At 39.8% G+C, this 17,275-nt stretch overlaps 1 protein-coding gene across 5 annotated transcripts in view; it reads left to right on the top strand.

Annotated features, from left to right (window-relative positions):
• The first annotated feature begins 1,524 nt into the window (after window positions 1-1,524).
• Window positions 1,525-17,275, top strand: part of csnk1a1 (casein kinase 1, alpha 1) — a 29,459-nt gene continuing 13,708 nt past the window's right edge. For 2 of the 5 annotated variants that reach the window (XM_005458835.4, XM_003454307.5), the window contains exons 1-4: window positions 1,576-2,306; window positions 2,575-2,681; window positions 12,661-12,787; window positions 12,943-13,041. In XM_005458835.4, coding sequence (XP_005458892.1) covers window positions 2,184-2,306; window positions 2,575-2,681; window positions 12,661-12,787; window positions 12,943-13,041 — 456 coding nt within the window. In that variant the 5' untranslated portion in view covers window positions 1,576-2,183. Of the gene's footprint in view, window positions 2,307-2,574; window positions 2,682-12,660; window positions 12,788-12,942; window positions 13,042-17,275 lie in introns of all 5 variants that reach the window. The other 3 variants (XM_019362711.2, XM_005458834.4, XM_005458836.4) reach the window with 3 other exon arrangements.

Below are 17,275 nucleotides of genomic sequence, written 5' to 3'. Positions count from 1 at the left end.
TCAGCAGCAGTGTGGCCTCCGTTAGTGTACCGAGGTCTCCTCTCTGGTGTCCAGTTATATTTTCACTTTTGCTGGATGCAGACATTTGGCCTGTACATCCTTTCTTTGGTGATCTCGTGAACATTTTGACACATTTTCATGAACTGTCCTGATCTTATTTTGTAGATCAGAAATGTCCATTTATCTTGAAAAAAGACATTTCTGGCTCCATGCTTGTTTTGTTGTTTGTTTTTGCTGTGCTGAGGAATCTCACTATTATCGACCTGGGAGGTGCTGATGAACCTTTAGGTCTAGTTTGGGATAATGTCTGGATGTTCATTTTTGGTGGTAGTTTCAGTGTCTGCTGAGCAGCTCTTTCACAAATCTGACTGTATCCTTCCTTTCACTTGCCTCTGGGATCTGGAAGAGAATGTGATTAGTCTGTTTTGGAGATCTTTGCAGAGAGGATCCATATCACAGTGAATTCTGTGCCACAGCACCCAGCGCTGCAACATGTCCTGGGGGGCAGGCCTGTGGCTCCCCACACACACTCTCAGATACTTAAACAGAAACCTTGTGAATACAGCGCGCTCACACACACAGGTGTGCACACAGGTACTCACACACCATCTTGGTCGGCAGCTGCCTCTAAACATGTCATGTAATATTAATACTGTGTGCTGCTCAGTAACATTTATTATATATATGTTACTGTTAGTTATACATATGCTGGTTGTTGCTGTGGTTTCCCTGCTGTGTGGGTTTTTTTCGGCAGGTATTCAAGCAGATTTTCAGTGTTTTTTCTCTCCCTGTCCAACTTGTCTTACTTTCTTCTTTTGCTTTTCTGTCTGTGTCTGTTGTGATTTTAATATCTCAAAATAAAAAAATCATAATAAAATATTATTATCAAGTGGACCATTATAGCAGAAGGCATAATGGTCCACTTGGGAACATAAATCTGTTTTTTGGCCTTCAGACTGCCCACTAAAAAGAAAATATCTATCCTTGTCATACTCGTTTTCTGAATGACCATATAGAATTTCTGCCAAATATTTCACCTCTTTTACAGTCACATGACGTAGCCTGTTCGAAAACATCACCTGCTGGTGCATTCAAGAGCTCTGTGGTGGAACCTGATAAAATAGATAGATAGATAGATAGATAGATATAATTTTATTTCGAACATGCAAATATAATTGAAATAACAACAGAAAAAAAAACTTAAAAATCATCAAGTTTTCATGTATATATCTTTGTCTACAGAATGCGTGTGCTCGAAAATTATTAAACAAACAATAATTACCCCGTAAAAAAAGAACTTTTCCCGGTGACTTAACTGGTCTTTAACATACGTCGACACAAAGTAAGTGTGATAGGACAAAAAAAAACTAAATAAAAAAAGAAACAAAATATACAAAATTCTAAGTCCATTCAAACTAAGGATGTTGCGTTATAACGCATTTGCGCTATTGCGGGCATACAGAAAGCACATTTGCTTTTCTTAGCACTATGTAGAGTAACTTTTGTGTCGTTTTTTCTGTTTCTATTATTTCCGATAGCAACTGAAGGGGCCATGAGGTACCTTAGCTAATCGCCTCCAACGGCAACCAGCTGAGAGAAAGGGTAGAGAAGACAAGATGGCGGAGTGAGTGGGTTGTACTTTGTACAGACGGTTTCGACCCTTAAAGTTTTCCGAAAACGTCTTTAAAAGATCGAAGAAGCAACGGCACCCGCGAGAGTATAAAGATTAACTTTCGCCCTTCACTGCAGAGGAAACCTGGACAGTTTTTTCGTTGCGTTCGTTACGACGACGTTAGCTTGATGCTAACGTTAGCTAACGTTAGATTTGACGGACATTAGTTGCTACTTCGAGGTAGCTGGTTGGGTGTTTAAGGCCTTAGGCTTGTTCTAATTTAGTTCTGGATGTTTGTACGTCGATACTAACACGCCATTGAGCGTTTACCTGACCAGTTTGTGTTTTAACTAAGATTATTGTAGCCAGACGAAAGCCAGAAAACTATATATGAGATCTGTCGAAGCCTGGTTCATTGGTTGTCGAAAATATTTTGTAGTAACAGCTAGCCCACATTGCCCCCTGTAACACCAAGTGGATATACGGGACGCCGTATGTTCTGCTGACAATCGGGCTAAATTGCCACAGAATTTCCTAAAGCAAATCAGGTGGAATTTGATATCTGGTGGATATGGCGAGCAGCAGCGGCTCTAAAGCTGAGTTCATAGTCGGTGGAAAATACAAACTCGTCAGAAAAATCGGATCAGGATCTTTCGGCGACATATATCTGGCCATTAACATCACAAATGGAGAGGTAATATGGTGCATCTTTCTACATCTTGGATTGTTTAGCTGTCTTTTGGAAGTTGCTAAATAATTTCACCGAATATGACGGTAGCTTTGTCCTGTGTGTGCGATAACTTTATAGGTTGGAAAGTGCACAGCTTCTAAGTAGTTCTATTTATCTGCTAAGGTTACACAATACTTTTAGCTGTATTCAGTTTATGAATCCTTAGATGTTAGTAGTAAAAAGAATGTTAAATATTGAAGTGTATTTGTTGTCGTGTTTCTCTATTTTTCAGGAAGTAGCTGTTAAATTGGAATCACAAAAGGCCAGACATCCGCAGTTGTTATACGAAAGCAAGCTATACAAAATCCTACAAGGCGGTGTCGGGATTCCACACATCAGGTAAGGAGACATGGTTTAGCGTCTGTGTCGATACTAATATGGAAAAAATAATTTCAGTCAATACATGTCGTCCCGTCTGCTCTGGGAAAAAGACGGCTAACAGTGATTGTGAACCCTGCTGGCATTAGGCCTGCTAATCAGCCCAACAGCTACGAGAACACACTGTGTATTATGTATTTCCAGCACCGCTTTCAAACGCCGTTCCTCTCGGTTCCGTTTGACATTTTTGGCTGCGTGGTGACAGCTGTTTTTAGACCCTAGGTGTGTACTTGTATCCTGAATTACAGCTGTTACGGAGCGGAATAGGGACTGTGTGATTGGAAATGGCCGCTCTTTTGTTGTGCTAGCTTCCAACATGTCCTCCGCTCCCTTGTTAGAAAATGGCGGCGAACGAAGCGAAAACAGCGGACCAAGCCCAGCAGTGTGTGTGTTTGCACCGCGTAAATGAAGCCTTTACAGGACCTGTCAGCGGGGACACGTAATATTAGTTGCAGTAACTGCTAATAATAACCATTTAGGGTGAGCGGTAATCTTAAAGTACGGTAGCTGCGTCCCACTTCCACACTGTATATTTTAACTATACAGTGTGTACACTTTAGTCCGAGCATCAGTGTCACCTCTTTGTTCATATCATACTTGCCAGAAAGACTGCTTATGATGACGGGTTTTGTTTTTCATTAGCTGTGAGTTGGACCGGTTGTTTTGATTAAAGAATAAGCATTTAATTAGCTTTTTGTTTATGTTTATTTAGCACAGATGTGACATCACAATAATAAGTAAGTAATGGGTAACTGGGTAGTTGCTATTAATGATGTGACCCATGTTAAATGTAGGGCAGTCTGCAGTATAACTGGATTTATCTTTAGTGTACTGGAAGGGAAAACTTCAGACAGATGAGGATTTCCTCATTTCTGGTTATTTTTTTGGTTTCTGGTTTAACACCACATCCACTCGTGTCCACAGACGAACACATTTGAAAGACCATTCTTAGACATGGGTAACTACAGAGCACACAAACTTTAATCCAGTGTGCTGAAGAATATAAACGCGCTTCACTACTGACCATCATATTTCTTCTATTTCTTTTTTCTCTTCTTTTTTTCTTGAGAGGAGGGACGAGTCATTTTATTAGCTTGGGTCACTTTGTCATCATGGCACACAGTATAAAAGTTGGATAACGTGTGTATTGTTTTGTTTGTGGTAGCCGTTGAACTAGAGTTTTAATTAGAAGCTGGAATGCTAATTTTTTTTGTTTTTAAAGATTCATGTGTAATTGGACAGGGACAAAATGTAGGTGACAGAAATAAACAAAATAAGACTTTAATTCAAAAGGCATCAAGACAGGATGAGCTGGGAAATGAGCAGAGCTGAACTGGACCTCAGCCTCATCCTTATTGGTTTTGAGTCCACCCTGCCGTGCAGGTGGACTCTGACCCATACTGGATATGCCTGCCTTTTGGCAGATCTAGTTCGGAGTCACTGCTCTCTGGGTAAACCCACAGAGACCGGTTGAGCTGAGGTTCAGACTCTTAAATGTACCTTAGAATGTTGTTTCACACAATTGAATCACTGAATACCCGGGAACAAATGTCAACAAGAAATATTTTATAAAAACAGACTGCATTTTAAAATGAACATGTAAACCTTTACCTGCATACAGTCTCTGCATCGTCACTCCTGCTACTGCTGAAGAACAGATTATTGGTGTCCCTCCACTGGGCAGTCGCTCCCTTAAGATGAGAGCCTCATCTGCTCGCTTTGTTCAAATGCTCTTGATACTGTTGCTCCTTTTAAAACTGAGCGTGTTAAACCTAAAAAAGATCCCTGGCTAAACAATGTGACTCAATGTGCTCTCAGAAATAAAAAACAAAACAAACTTCAGCTCTCCTTTGACATGTTAAGGGAAGCCCTGTTTGGTTACCAGGATGGCTTTAGAAGAAGTATTTTAGTACAGAAGTATTTATCAGATATCATCTCTAATAACTGTCACACACCCTGTGTCTTATTAACACCATTAGTTCTGTTATCAACCACCCACCACACACTTTCCAGGGTCTCCAGCCACCCGTGAACACTCTAGTTTTTCGTCAATAAGGTCGCTGCTATCAGGTCCTCCATATCACTCCTCCAGCTTATGATCCCTTTGTTTTTATCAGCTGTTTTCCCTTTGAGCCAGTTTCTGTGTCACCTCGACATTATCTCCACTCGTCATATTAAAGAAGTCTTTGACACTATTGGACCCAGTGTGTTATCCATTATTAACACCTGTCTTCTAATGGGAGCTGTTCCAGGTGATTTCAAGCATGTCACAGTGCAGCAGCCATTTCTCATAGAGCCAAAAGTCACTAAAATATATTTAGTTAACATTTAGTCATTTCATCTTCACTTAGATATTCACATTGTCCCCAAATGTGACAAAGCATGATAGTCAATAGTTTAATTTAAAAAAATCAAAGATTAACTTGTCTTTGGCACTTCATGCATCAAACTAGCCAAAGAAGCCAGGTGATAATACTCATATTTGACCATCAGAACAAGCTGCACATGCGCACGTGTACCGTTTACTAATGCCACTTGTTTCAGCGTTTTTTAAGTGTTCTATCAAAAAATAAAAGAATTCGTTTTTGATTTTGTTTCTAAGTCTTGTAGCTGGATTTTCTAAGGACAGCGCTCGCAAGCAGGTTTCTTGCGAGGGGATGCCCCCCCCCACCTATAACAACCACTTTTTTTTATTGGTTACAAAATGTACCACACGAGCCAATCAAAAAGCGATATGGCAACACGTGGCATTTGGTTGCTTAGAAAGAGAGGAAAGTTTTGGGAGTCATGGTGAGTTTGAAATGTGAGAGATTTGACACTGAGTGTGTAGTCGGTGTGTAGTGTAGTCAATTGTTTTGTGTGTTAAAACAGTGAGACGACTAATGAATGCCACTGCCTAAAAATCCACCAAAGCCTTCTGTCATTGTACATGTAGAACGAAGTTGAGGATACTCTGCACCCACTGTGCTTGGAATAAAACTATGAATGGTAGGGTAGCAACAATAACAATGTGGCATCTTGTCACACCTGATTGTTCTGTAAGTAGAACAAAATAAAGGAATTTGCTGCAGTTTTATATAAATGGTTGGACAGAACTTTGTTTTCCACCTTATTTGTATTTCCAGTAATGAAAAGCTTTCTTTAAACATGTTTGTGCTTCTCACATTTAAAAAAACCAACAAAATGTAAACTTTTTCCTACTTGGACTATATTGTCAAACGTAGAATCCAAGTATGCTCCCCCCCCCCCCCCGACCAGTGGTGGCAGATGGCCCCGCCCCCTCCCCGAGCCTGTTAAAAGGGAGTTGTTCCTTCCCACTGTCACCAAAGGGCTTGCTCATAGGTGTGATGTGATTGATGGTGTTTTACCTGTTTTCTTTGTATTATTGTAGGGTCTGTACCTTACAATGTAAAGTGCCTTGAGACAACTGTTGTGATTTAGCGCTAAGTAAATGAGATTATGATCCCTCACATCAATTGCGTAAATGACCGGTCTCTAGCAACATTATGAACTATGATTAGGCTGAACAGCGATGTCCATCTCTGTAGTGTATGGGTTTATTTAATAGACTAAATCTAAATTGTTGAGACTCCATCCGTTTGTTGGAAGACATAATTACACAGTAATCAGTGTATATTTAGGGGTACTATATTTGCTTTTTTTCAGTTAAACGACTGAGTTTGGTGTTCAACAGTGTGCTAAACTGTTCATACACCAACTTTTCTGATGTGTTTACATTTTGGTAGTAATTTATTCATTTCATATAACGTGTCGTCAGAGTATAAGGACGAAGTCAACTGGGAGAATATACTCCGGTCAGATGATACTGAAATTAAACTTTGGATGCCTGAATACACACAGTGTTTAGAGGCCAAAAGAGACTGCATATTACCCCAAAAAGACCATACCAACAGTGAAGTTTGCAGGTGGGAACGTTATAGTGTGGGGCTATTTTTCACACGGCACTGGCATGCTTCATTGATGGAAGGATGAATGGATAAATGTACTGAGACGTTCTTGATAAAAATCTGCTGCCACCTACTGAGGGGGGACAGTAGCAGGGCAATGATCCCAAATAGTCACTCATTATCACACACCATTTATGGACATCCATGGTTTGAATTTGCATATGTGGATTGTTACCAACATCTGGTGAGAATTTCATGTCAATAGTTGCATTGTAATGCTGTGATATGTTTTCTAAGGTCATGTAGGCTGAAGATCCTATAAAAGCCTTAATAGCCACTAGTATGGGTTATTAAAATGGTTGTAAACCCTAAATCCCAGTTTGGGGTTGTTGCCGTTTGGCTTTCTTGTAATTTTTGTCTAAAGTAAGAGTTTCCACTTTAACTGTATTGCAAACAAGCTCTGTTCAGTGAATCTTGGTGCTCATAATTCTGTTTTCATGTTGAAACAGTCTTGCCTACAGCCTGCGCAACCTGCTGATCTTGCTGCCTCTCCTACATTCCTGCTACAGTCTGACTTGGCTTTTATTCAGGCCCCACCTATACCAGTTTCTGCAACTTCCTCATTCTGGCTGCTTTTTTTTTTTTTTCTCTCTCTGTAAAGAAGTGACTCAAGCCTTGTGTTGGGATCATGATTATGACCTGATAATGTTACAGACTTAAACATCATGGCAAAGCTGTCAAATTGTGTGCATAGTGTGAATATAGTTGATTCCCACCAGACTTCTGGATTGAAAATATATCGTGCCATAAGATGATTATGCCAGTTACAAGTAGGGTTGTTCCTGGGAACTAATTTCTTAGTCTCTTTTTTTGTTTGTTTTTTGTCTCGTTTAGTTGACTAACCAGCTAGTCTAAAACTAAGAAACTGATATGTAATTACATTTGAGTCCCTGTTTTAATGGTCAATGTCAAAAACTAAGACATTTGAAACCATTAATTATATTCCCTAACAAGGAATCATGAGGCTGGACCCTCATTGCCATACACCTTTTGTCCTCTGGGGTCAAGAATGACCCCGCCTGGTTTTATGCCAGACCTCGTTGGCATAAAAGTATAGCCTGTTTTGAGTGAAAATAAAATGAAACGATGAAATTAACTTTAGTGAGACATTTTTTTTAAATCAATTGAATTTTTTCAATGGCAGCACATAATTATGCCTGTTTCCCTCTGGGGTCCAAATTTCCCCCAAGTGTTTAGTAATTTAAGTAATATAAAGTGGATATGTCACCAAATTCTGTTACTTTTAATTAAAAGTTTATTCAAACACTAAAATTTTGTTATTCTGTTTCTAATTTAAGGCCAAAACCCCCTTTTCTATTAGTACCTATTTGGATTCGCCAAGTCATGGGACATCATAGCTTGGGCCTCAGTGAAGACAAACTTTAATGAGAACTGAGCCCTTCTTTGGTTCCCACCATTTGCAGGCCAAGGGCATATGAAGTAAAATACTCACAGGTATCATTTTTCCCCCTTGGAGACCTTCTGTAATGTTATGGACAACTCAGCAAGTTTTTTTTAAATGTGCACCAGCAGGGTTGCCACCATGCGCTCCATGTGTAGCTGGACCTGGTGTTGCATACTGCCCATATTTTTGCAACAGATTTACTGGTTTACTCGGAGTGTGCTTGAATGTACAGTGAGCTCTGAAGGGGAATTGGTGTTCATCTGCCCATATGCATCGAATAGGTGCATGTTTCGCTGGGCTCTAGAGTGCCACCAATTTTTCAGTCGTGCGACTAAAAAAATATTTGGTTGCACCGGTGCGACCAAATATTTTCGGGTAACAAAAGAAAAAAAAAAATCTCTGCAGCTCTCCGTGTGGTCAACAACACACACATTAAGCCCCTATCGTGGACTAAACCAATCAGAGATAGTCAGGGGCGGGACCTCTCTGATTGGCCGTGGTCCAGTTGAGAGTGCAGGTGGAAGAGAGAGGTGAGTAGCTTGAATAAAGCGATATCAATTCATTAACGGATTCCACACAAAGACGTAAACACAGAGCGGACCCGACGCATCAGAATCAGCTTTGTCTTTCTCGGCTTTCTCACCCCACGGCCCGAACACTGACACGCTGTCGGAGCTCAGCGATTCTGATGCGTCGGGTCCGGGCTGTGTTTACGTCTTTTTTGCGCTGATTCTGAGCTGCAGGTTTTGTCTCTCCAACCAAAATTCGCCGAGCCAGCAGCAAAAGAAGCAGCAAACTACGCTTCACATTTGATCAATGTCGTCATGAATTCCCTCTGACTTTTGCTGTTTTGCTTCCACCACAATAAAAATCACACTTCATGCACAGCTCCCTCTCTCTCTCTCTCTCTCCCTCTCTCTCTCTCTCTCTCTCTCTCTCTCTCTCTCTCTCTCTCTCTCTCTCTCTGTGTACTTCAAGAACAGTTTCCCATCTCAAATCTCTGTTTTCTGCATTATCCACTGGCTTATTACCCACCAGTCTACTGTTGTTTACAGCGCTGTCGGCCGCTGTCTTTTTCTTTTCTTTTTTTCACTTAAATGACCTCGGACAAGAAAGCCTAATTTCTGCTGTTCAATACTGAAGAAATTTAAACTTCTTAAAATTATGCAATATTGCAGAATATTTTTAAGGTTATCTGCTATAAAACGCCAGACCAGGAAAATCTCCTTCATGTTTTTCTGTGTTTTATTCTCAGTTACTTTGACACAAAGGCACCTGCTGTGATGTTCACAATTCTGATGAAGTCTCACATGTATCAGTGCTAATAAATGATCAGAATTATAATATTTCTGACTGTCTGAGGCTAAATTGAATCGAATCAGGACTTTGAGAACCAGAATCGAATGGATTATAGAAATCAGTGATGATACTCAGCCCTAGTGAGCAGCCTAAGCCTGACCGAAGTGGATGTAGCTGTGGGTAATAAGAAAAGATGAAAAGAACTATTGATAACTTTTGTGTTAAGTTAAGGACTGATCCGTCTGAAATTCATAGCCAGCTCTGACACGGTGCCATCAATCTTTGAACGCTGAAAAAGCAGCAGTGTATCCAGGAAACACATTATATGCTGCAATAAATGCACTGCCCAAGTGTCCCCTCTCCCCACTGCCTTTCAGGAGCAGGCAGCAGCAAACAGGTCGTCAGAGGAGCCGAGATGATGATTAAGTTTAACATTTTCTACAATATTGACAAAGCACTTTAAGCACAAGATTGTTAGTTAATAATTTAGAAATGAATATTGTCTGTATGGACTTCCCCCCAAAGAAAGTGCACATGTAAAACTGCGGTGTTAAGCGATGTGGTTGAAAAATTTGAGTGCGCCTAACTTTTGTGCCGGTACGTTAGGCGTACCGGTGCGCCCATGTCAAAAAGTTAGTCTAGAGTCCTGTAATGGCATGTTTATCATGAAATCATATCACTCTTGAAATTTGGTGACATGTCTTTTGTATAATGGTAGCATGAAAACTGCCCTACCAGACTCTACATGCCAGAAACTAGCTGTAGCTTCTTTACTGAATAGGTACACATCAGCAAGAATCAACATACCCACATGTGTCTGTAGGTCCATTCAATTCATCATTCTCCACTTGTTGCCATACATATTTCATCCCTCCTTGTTTGTCCTGTTCAGCCCCCCTCTCTTCAACAGGGTAGCTGTAGCTTCGATCCCTGACTGCTCCAGTTTGGATGCCAAAGTATCCCTGGGCAAGATACTAACCCGAAGTTGCTCTCCAATGCATCCATTGGGATGTGAATGTTAGTTAGAAAGCACTTAGGTGTAGAAAAGAAGTGCTTGTGTGAATGGGCATGTCATATAGGCTGTGGCTCAGGTGGTAGAGCGGATCAGCTACTGATTGGAAGGTTGGTGGTTCGATCCTTGGCTTCCCCAGTCTGCAAGCCAAATATCCTTGGGCAAGATACTAACCCCAGGTTGCCCTCCGATGCGTTCATCGGAGTGTGAATGTTTATTAGTTTGCACTTGAGTTTATAAGTGCTTGTATGAATGGGTGAATGAGGCATGTTGTATACAGCGCTTTGAGTATTCTGGGAGAGTAGAAAGGTGCTATATAAGAATCAGTCCATTTACCATATAATGCTTAGAATGCTTGTCTTTGTTGTTATTATTACATTTTAAAGATTTATTATAGATGCCTTTAAAGACCCCCCCAAGGTCACCTTGCAGTAGTACAGATAAATAAAAACAAGGTAAAACAAACCACAACTATAAAACTAATAAAGGTAATAGACTAGACCAAGTTACAATGAAGGGTATGCCTTTCTGAATAGATGGGGTATGAGACGTGGTTTAAAAGTACAAAGAGTTTAGTCTGGAGTCTTGGGACACAGCAGCTACAGGCTCTGAGTCCCATGGTAGTCAGGTGAGCAGACAGAAGGGAAGCTGAAGAAGAGCAGAGTGTACTCTGAGTACGTATGGAGAAAATTCGATAAATACAGACGAGCAGGGTTATAAAGGACTTAGAAAGTGATAAACAAGATCTTGAAATTGATACTTAGGTGAACTGGAAGCCAGTGGAGCTGTTTAAGAACAGGTGTATTGTTTCAGCACTTATATCTGTGATTTCATTCTTTTTCCTTTTAATAGAACTAACAGTTACAGTGTTAACTAAACGATGAGGCCACTTGTCACTGGGACGTGAGCACACAACCTGTGGACGTAGGAAGTATAATCCCTGTATAAGTAATCTCTGTTCAAGCTGTAAATAGTAAAATTGAGCTTTTAGAGAGGTGTGAAAGCAAAGGGGCGTTTGTCACAGAATATTTACTAACCAAATATTGTAAGAAAATACAAAACGAAACAAAATAAAAAAAGAATACAGTGGGCGCTTGTTCATCGTGGGAGTTGCGTTCCAAAAATAACCCGCGATAGGTGAAATCTGCAAAGTAGCCATCTTTATTTTTTACAGTTATTATAGATGTTTTAAAAACCCCTCTCTACACACTTTATACACTTTTCTCAGACAGGCATGAACATTTTCACACTTTTCTCGCTTGTTTAAACACAAAGTTCAAACCTTCATAGAAAAATAAGTCCAGTATTACAGAATGAAACCAAAGTCACTCGCAGGTGATGACGTTTCATCGACTTTGTTGGGGAGAAAACTTACAAACAATACAGTTCAGCACTTCAGAGTCACACTGCTAGGATCGAAGATTTATGTAAATTTGACAAGCTGAACGCATTATGTACTGTACAGGAGACACGGCACGAGATTGATAATGGTCTACAGCCAATCAGGACGCAGAACACAATGCGTTGTAAAAAAAAAAAGCATGCAAAATTGCGCACACAAAAATCTGCGAAACAGCGACGCTGCGAAAGGTGAACCGCGTTATAGCGAGGGAGCTCTGTAATTTTCAGTGATTAGTAGGATTTTAATCTCAATTAGTTTTGAAAATATAAATATACAAAGAACCGTGGTTGGTTGATAACTAGTTTTGGGTTTGTTCTTTTTGATGTTTTAAGACACATTCTTGGCTTTAGTGAACAGATTGTGTTCAATGATGTTTCTTCAAGAGTCACATGATTCCACATCATAGCAGTGTTTTGGAGGGGAGAGGAGAAAATGAGAGAAGTCTTAAAACAATTTAAAAAGGTTAAAAGTTCAACCATTACTGCGTCACAGTAGCTTATGTTTTCTTGTTTCCTTGTTGACGCATCAGGATGTCAGTTGGAACAACTAAATTAAACCAGAATCCCACTAGGGAATGATGTCATTGGTATTAAGAGAGAATTCCATCTGATGGGCTTCCTTGGAACAGTGTGGGGTTAATTTTTCACGACATTTTAATGTCTCCTCTTTGTACCTCAAAAACACATTTTAATTTTAGCCTTCTATTATGGAACACAGCACAAGTAAAATGAACCTTTTTATAAGAGGCCATCCTGCTTTGGGTCTATATTCAGCCTGTGGAGTTGGTTTAGAGAATGCATTGTGACTGAGATCAACTGTGAAAACCCACTTTTATATGTAACTGTTGTCATCAGGTGGTATGGCCAAGAGAAGGACTACAACGTCCTAGTTATGGACCTGCTTGGACCCAGTCTGGAGGACCTGTTTAACTTCTGTTCTCGGCGCTTCACCATGAAAACTGTCCTTATGCTGGCAGACCAGGTATCCAGCTCATACACACACCCACTTCTTTGCAGGCCTCTGAAAAAGTGAACTAGGCACAGGTTTATTATCTGTATCCTGCCTTCATATATTATTTGGAAATGTTTGTCCATTGTAGTAATTTGGTCACATTTAAAACATTTTTATATCTTCAGATGATCAGCAGAATCGAGTATGTACACACAAAGAACTTCATCCACAGAGACATCAAACCAGATAACTTTCTCATGGGCATCGGCCGTCACTGTAACAAGGTAAGATGTGCAGGACCAGTACAGTATGTCATATTCAAGGACTGTGTATAGACCTGTTAGAGAATAGCTTTATGACAGGGGCCAGATATTATGAAGCAGTTTCAACATACTCAGGGTGTCTTTCACTTATATGGAATCACTTACATTGGCGACTAGACTATATGGTAACATGAAGTTGGTTAATCAACTTGCTGAGTTAATCCAGGGTTTCACCTCCAGGTTCACATGAAAGGGGTGGTGTTGGCAGCATCTAATTCATCTAAGAGGCTTTTTCATGGGTTACATGACTTTTCTTCCAAATAAAGTGGAAGAATGGGAAATGACTTTAATTTGTCAGCAGATCAAAGTTAAATGAATTTGAACAGGTGTTCTTGGTGTGTGTTCTACTAGCTGCAGTTACAGCAGTGTAAATGAGAAATATAGGAACATTTTATGCATTTTCTAAAGCACCAAATTTATACATGCACATTTCTGTGACAATGCAACACAGTGTGTGCTTCACTCAGTGGTTTTAGGTACAGCTTAATAAGTAGCAGATGTATGCCCCCAGCATAGAATCCATATTGCTCTTAAAACATGCTGTGAATAAAAGAAACAGTGGTTTTAAAATGAAACCCCCAACATAACCTGCTTTGGACACCTGTAGTTTTTATTCTTTCCCCGTTGTCTTTAAAGGGTTTGAGAGTAAAGTTTAAAAACAGAATTTAAACCGAGGAAGTGTGGTGTTTTAGGATCATGAATTAATGGTAAATGAACAGCCAAAGTGTTAGCGCTTGCTGCCAACGGGCCGGGGGGGCACAGGGTTAAAGTAACATCTAAGAATGATATCTATTACTGATACTCATCAGGGAAGCACCCTCCAACTCTCCATGCAGAGGTTACAGGAGTGGTGATGCTGTATTCTGGACAATCAGTCAGTGGGCGGTGATTTCATACCTGTTGATCTCTAATCTGGAACATCTATAGGTTACACTTCTGTAAGTAGTCAATCACCTTTTGTACTACAGAAAACCAGGACTAACCCTGAAGTGATCTGGATAAGCTGAAATCCTGCTTCGTAATAGACACCTCTGGTAATAAAAGTATAGCTTTAGTAATCTCCTGATGGTGATGTCATCATGATTTTCTGCTTTGATGCTTTGTTTAATGACTCCAGTCGGCACCATGCAAACATGAACCTTTCACTAAAAACAGGTCTGTAATAGAACTGTGGTGTGTCTAGGAGTGTGCTTGTGAATGTAAAAAACATATAAATGACAACATTAAAACAATGCAGCCCCAAGTTTTTAAAGAAAGAGACTGCTGATACCAGCAGCGGTGAAGATGATGGTTTCATATATTAACGTGGAGCCACAGTCTGTCTACTTAAATGCACAGTGTAGAGTAATAGATTTCACAGAGAAGTCAAAATTAATTATTACACTGAAGCAAAGAGGCAGAAGACGGTGAGCTTAGGGGAAGGAAGCATCCAAAACAGTAGCACTTGTTCCTGTAATCACAGTAAATCCCATAAAGTAAAGTATACATTATAAATCCCATACAGGGGAAAAACCTCGAAGTCACTCATTAAACCACCTGCTCAATAAGCTGGGAGGAAAAAACTAAACGGAACTTTGTAGCTGCTCCCGTCTGCAGCTGTTTCACACAGTGAAAATCTACAGACCAAAAGCCACAGACGCTACATTAAAATGTGCATATTGGTCAGATACAGAGTTTAAGCTGAAGAGAGCCGACCCGCTTTCTGTTGCAGTGAAACCTGCACCAAGCAGGGCACAGTTTAAACAGTGTGGATTTTTACAAGACCATATTGATTTCAAGCCCTTCATAACATTTTTTAAAATTAAACATGGAATAATTTGTAATAATATTTAAAAATGTTTGTTTTTTTCAGGCCAGTTATAAATAAATGTACATGATTTGAACTCTGAGCCGCTGACCTGGAGCTGTTTGGTAACTGAATTATTACCATCTACACCAGCAGAGAGGCTGTTTTCAGCAGCACAGTGTTGCATCAAAGCTCAGCGACAACTTCAAAATGCTGATATGCTCACTTTTCTTCATTGTAGCCATCACATGTTCTTTTTCATTGTAATTTTATTTATAGAGCACAAAATCTTTAAGGGCTTATCTTGCACACAAAACCACATATACCTGAACACACAGTCTGTCATCCAGGAGATACAACACTGTTGGAACACTTTAAGTTTCTAAAATGGAAACCAGTGAACACTTAATTTTAACACATACATTGCATTTATGCAATTAATCAGAGGAATATTCAATTACTAAAAGAATTGCTGTTAGCTGTGGCTATACGGACAATCTAAAGAAACCTTGGTATTTTCTGTTTTGGTTTCGGAAGACTGCAGATCAGATGTGACTATTACTATAAAGATTAGCAACATTTTTTTGGTCTACTACAAAAGGAAACTGACATGTAATCTGTGTTATTGAGCGGCAGGGTTTGGTGCCTTGGCCTCAAGTTGGAATCGTATTTTACAAGAGAGCACAATGCCTTATTTCCCATTTCCAGCTTCTGATTCAAACGTCAGTCCTCCTGTTTTCTCTTATTTCATTAGGATTATGACGGCTGAAAAATTCTCCCAACACACGCAAATTAGACTTAGCATGCGCTAGTCTGCATCTGTGAACATGTTCATGAGTCCCCGTCCCCATGTTGGGAATATTGGTTGAAGGTAGATTTAAATGGGCTTTAATCTCTAAATGCTGGTATTTACTGCATCTGTGGGAAAAATTGGATACAAATTTGACACCTCTTTATAAAAGCTATTGCCATTAACCTTGAACCACCGTTGATCCCCAACATTGTCATCCATGAACATAACTAAATAAAGCTCTTATTTTGAAAGTCGCTACTAACCAGCCAGCCCTGCCCGCATCCGTTTTATTTCTTTACAGTAATCCTTGTTTTGCTCTGGATTTGCTGTCATCTGGAGGACTGATGTTAACATTAAAATACAGAAGATGGACAACTGGTTAATTTTATAACTACACTCACCAAAGCTGCAGTGCAGAACCAGGGTTACTGTTGCCAACTGTAGGTCCAGATGGGGAAAGTTTTCCATGGGATTAACACCGTTTAGTAGTGTCAACATGAGCGTATCGCAACTGTGCAAGATGCAGTCGCAAAATTGGGAACACCTGTAAAGTCCAACATGAACGTGGACTGAATGTCAGCATGCTGAAGGAGCTTTTGTGACTGGTGGGAATCAGTTCTCCGATTCTGCTTCCTGAACTTAGTGTCATGTTTACTGGACATACCGGTCTGTTTTCCCAGATGTCCTTATCTACCAGTTAATGATGTTAATCAGTGTGGTAACGTTGCTTAAATGCTTTCATATTAAACCCCAGTTTCTCACAGAAATCCGTTAAAAATAACAAGGCTTGAAAGTATAGTTGTAAGTTTCATTTACTTTGTCCAATTTGTGACCTTGTTTTGTGGCAGAGTTGGTATCTAATGCATTTTGGGCCACTTAATAGTGCTAGTTTCTTTCATAATCTCTCTCTGTTACCAGATTTAAGTCTCTGCATGTCACCATGCCTCAGTGAGGTGGTCAGTGGTGTAGAGCAGGGGAACTCATTTTCACCGAGGGTCAGATCAGCATTATGGTTTCCCTCAAAGGACCATGTTAAACTGGATAAATATAGTTGAACTTTCCCATACTGTTAAACTGTCTCTGTATCTGATTTCTGATATTAAGTTACAAATAATTCACAAACATTTAACATGTCAACATAGGTTGACACGTTGCTTTAAAAACATTTAAAGTTATAAGTTTAATAAACCCACATTACAGCAGCAAAAACAACCTCTTATCACGTGAACTTTGTCCAGACGAGCTTTGTCACAGTGGGTGATGAACAACTGCTGAGAACGTGTGACCCCATATTACATACATATTCATCCATAGGTCATGTTCTAAAAAGAACACAAGCAAGATGAAAACAGCACCATTAAATTAAACGATTAGAAGATTTGAGTTAAAAAGAGTTAAAAATTCTATCCAGATGTTTTCCTGTGGTCACGAAATTCAGTGCTTTTTTTTTTTTTTTTTTTCTTTGGTTGGTTGGTTGTTGTTTTTTTGTTTGTTTGTTTTTTGGGGGGGTTTGCATAGAAAAAGTCTAGTTTTTATTCTCTCCCCGTTGTCTTGTTTGAGAACTGCGCTCCTGCTCAGCTTCTGTGGCTGGTATGGCATGTCTCCATACAACTTAT

The sequence above is a fragment of the Oreochromis niloticus genome, linkage group LG2, assembly GCF_001858045.2.
Source record: "Oreochromis niloticus isolate F11D_XX linkage group LG2, O_niloticus_UMD_NMBU, whole genome shotgun sequence".
Taxonomy (NCBI): Eukaryota; Metazoa; Chordata; class Actinopteri; order Cichliformes; family Cichlidae; genus Oreochromis; species Oreochromis niloticus.
This window is presented reverse-complemented; position numbering and strand designations above follow the sequence as displayed.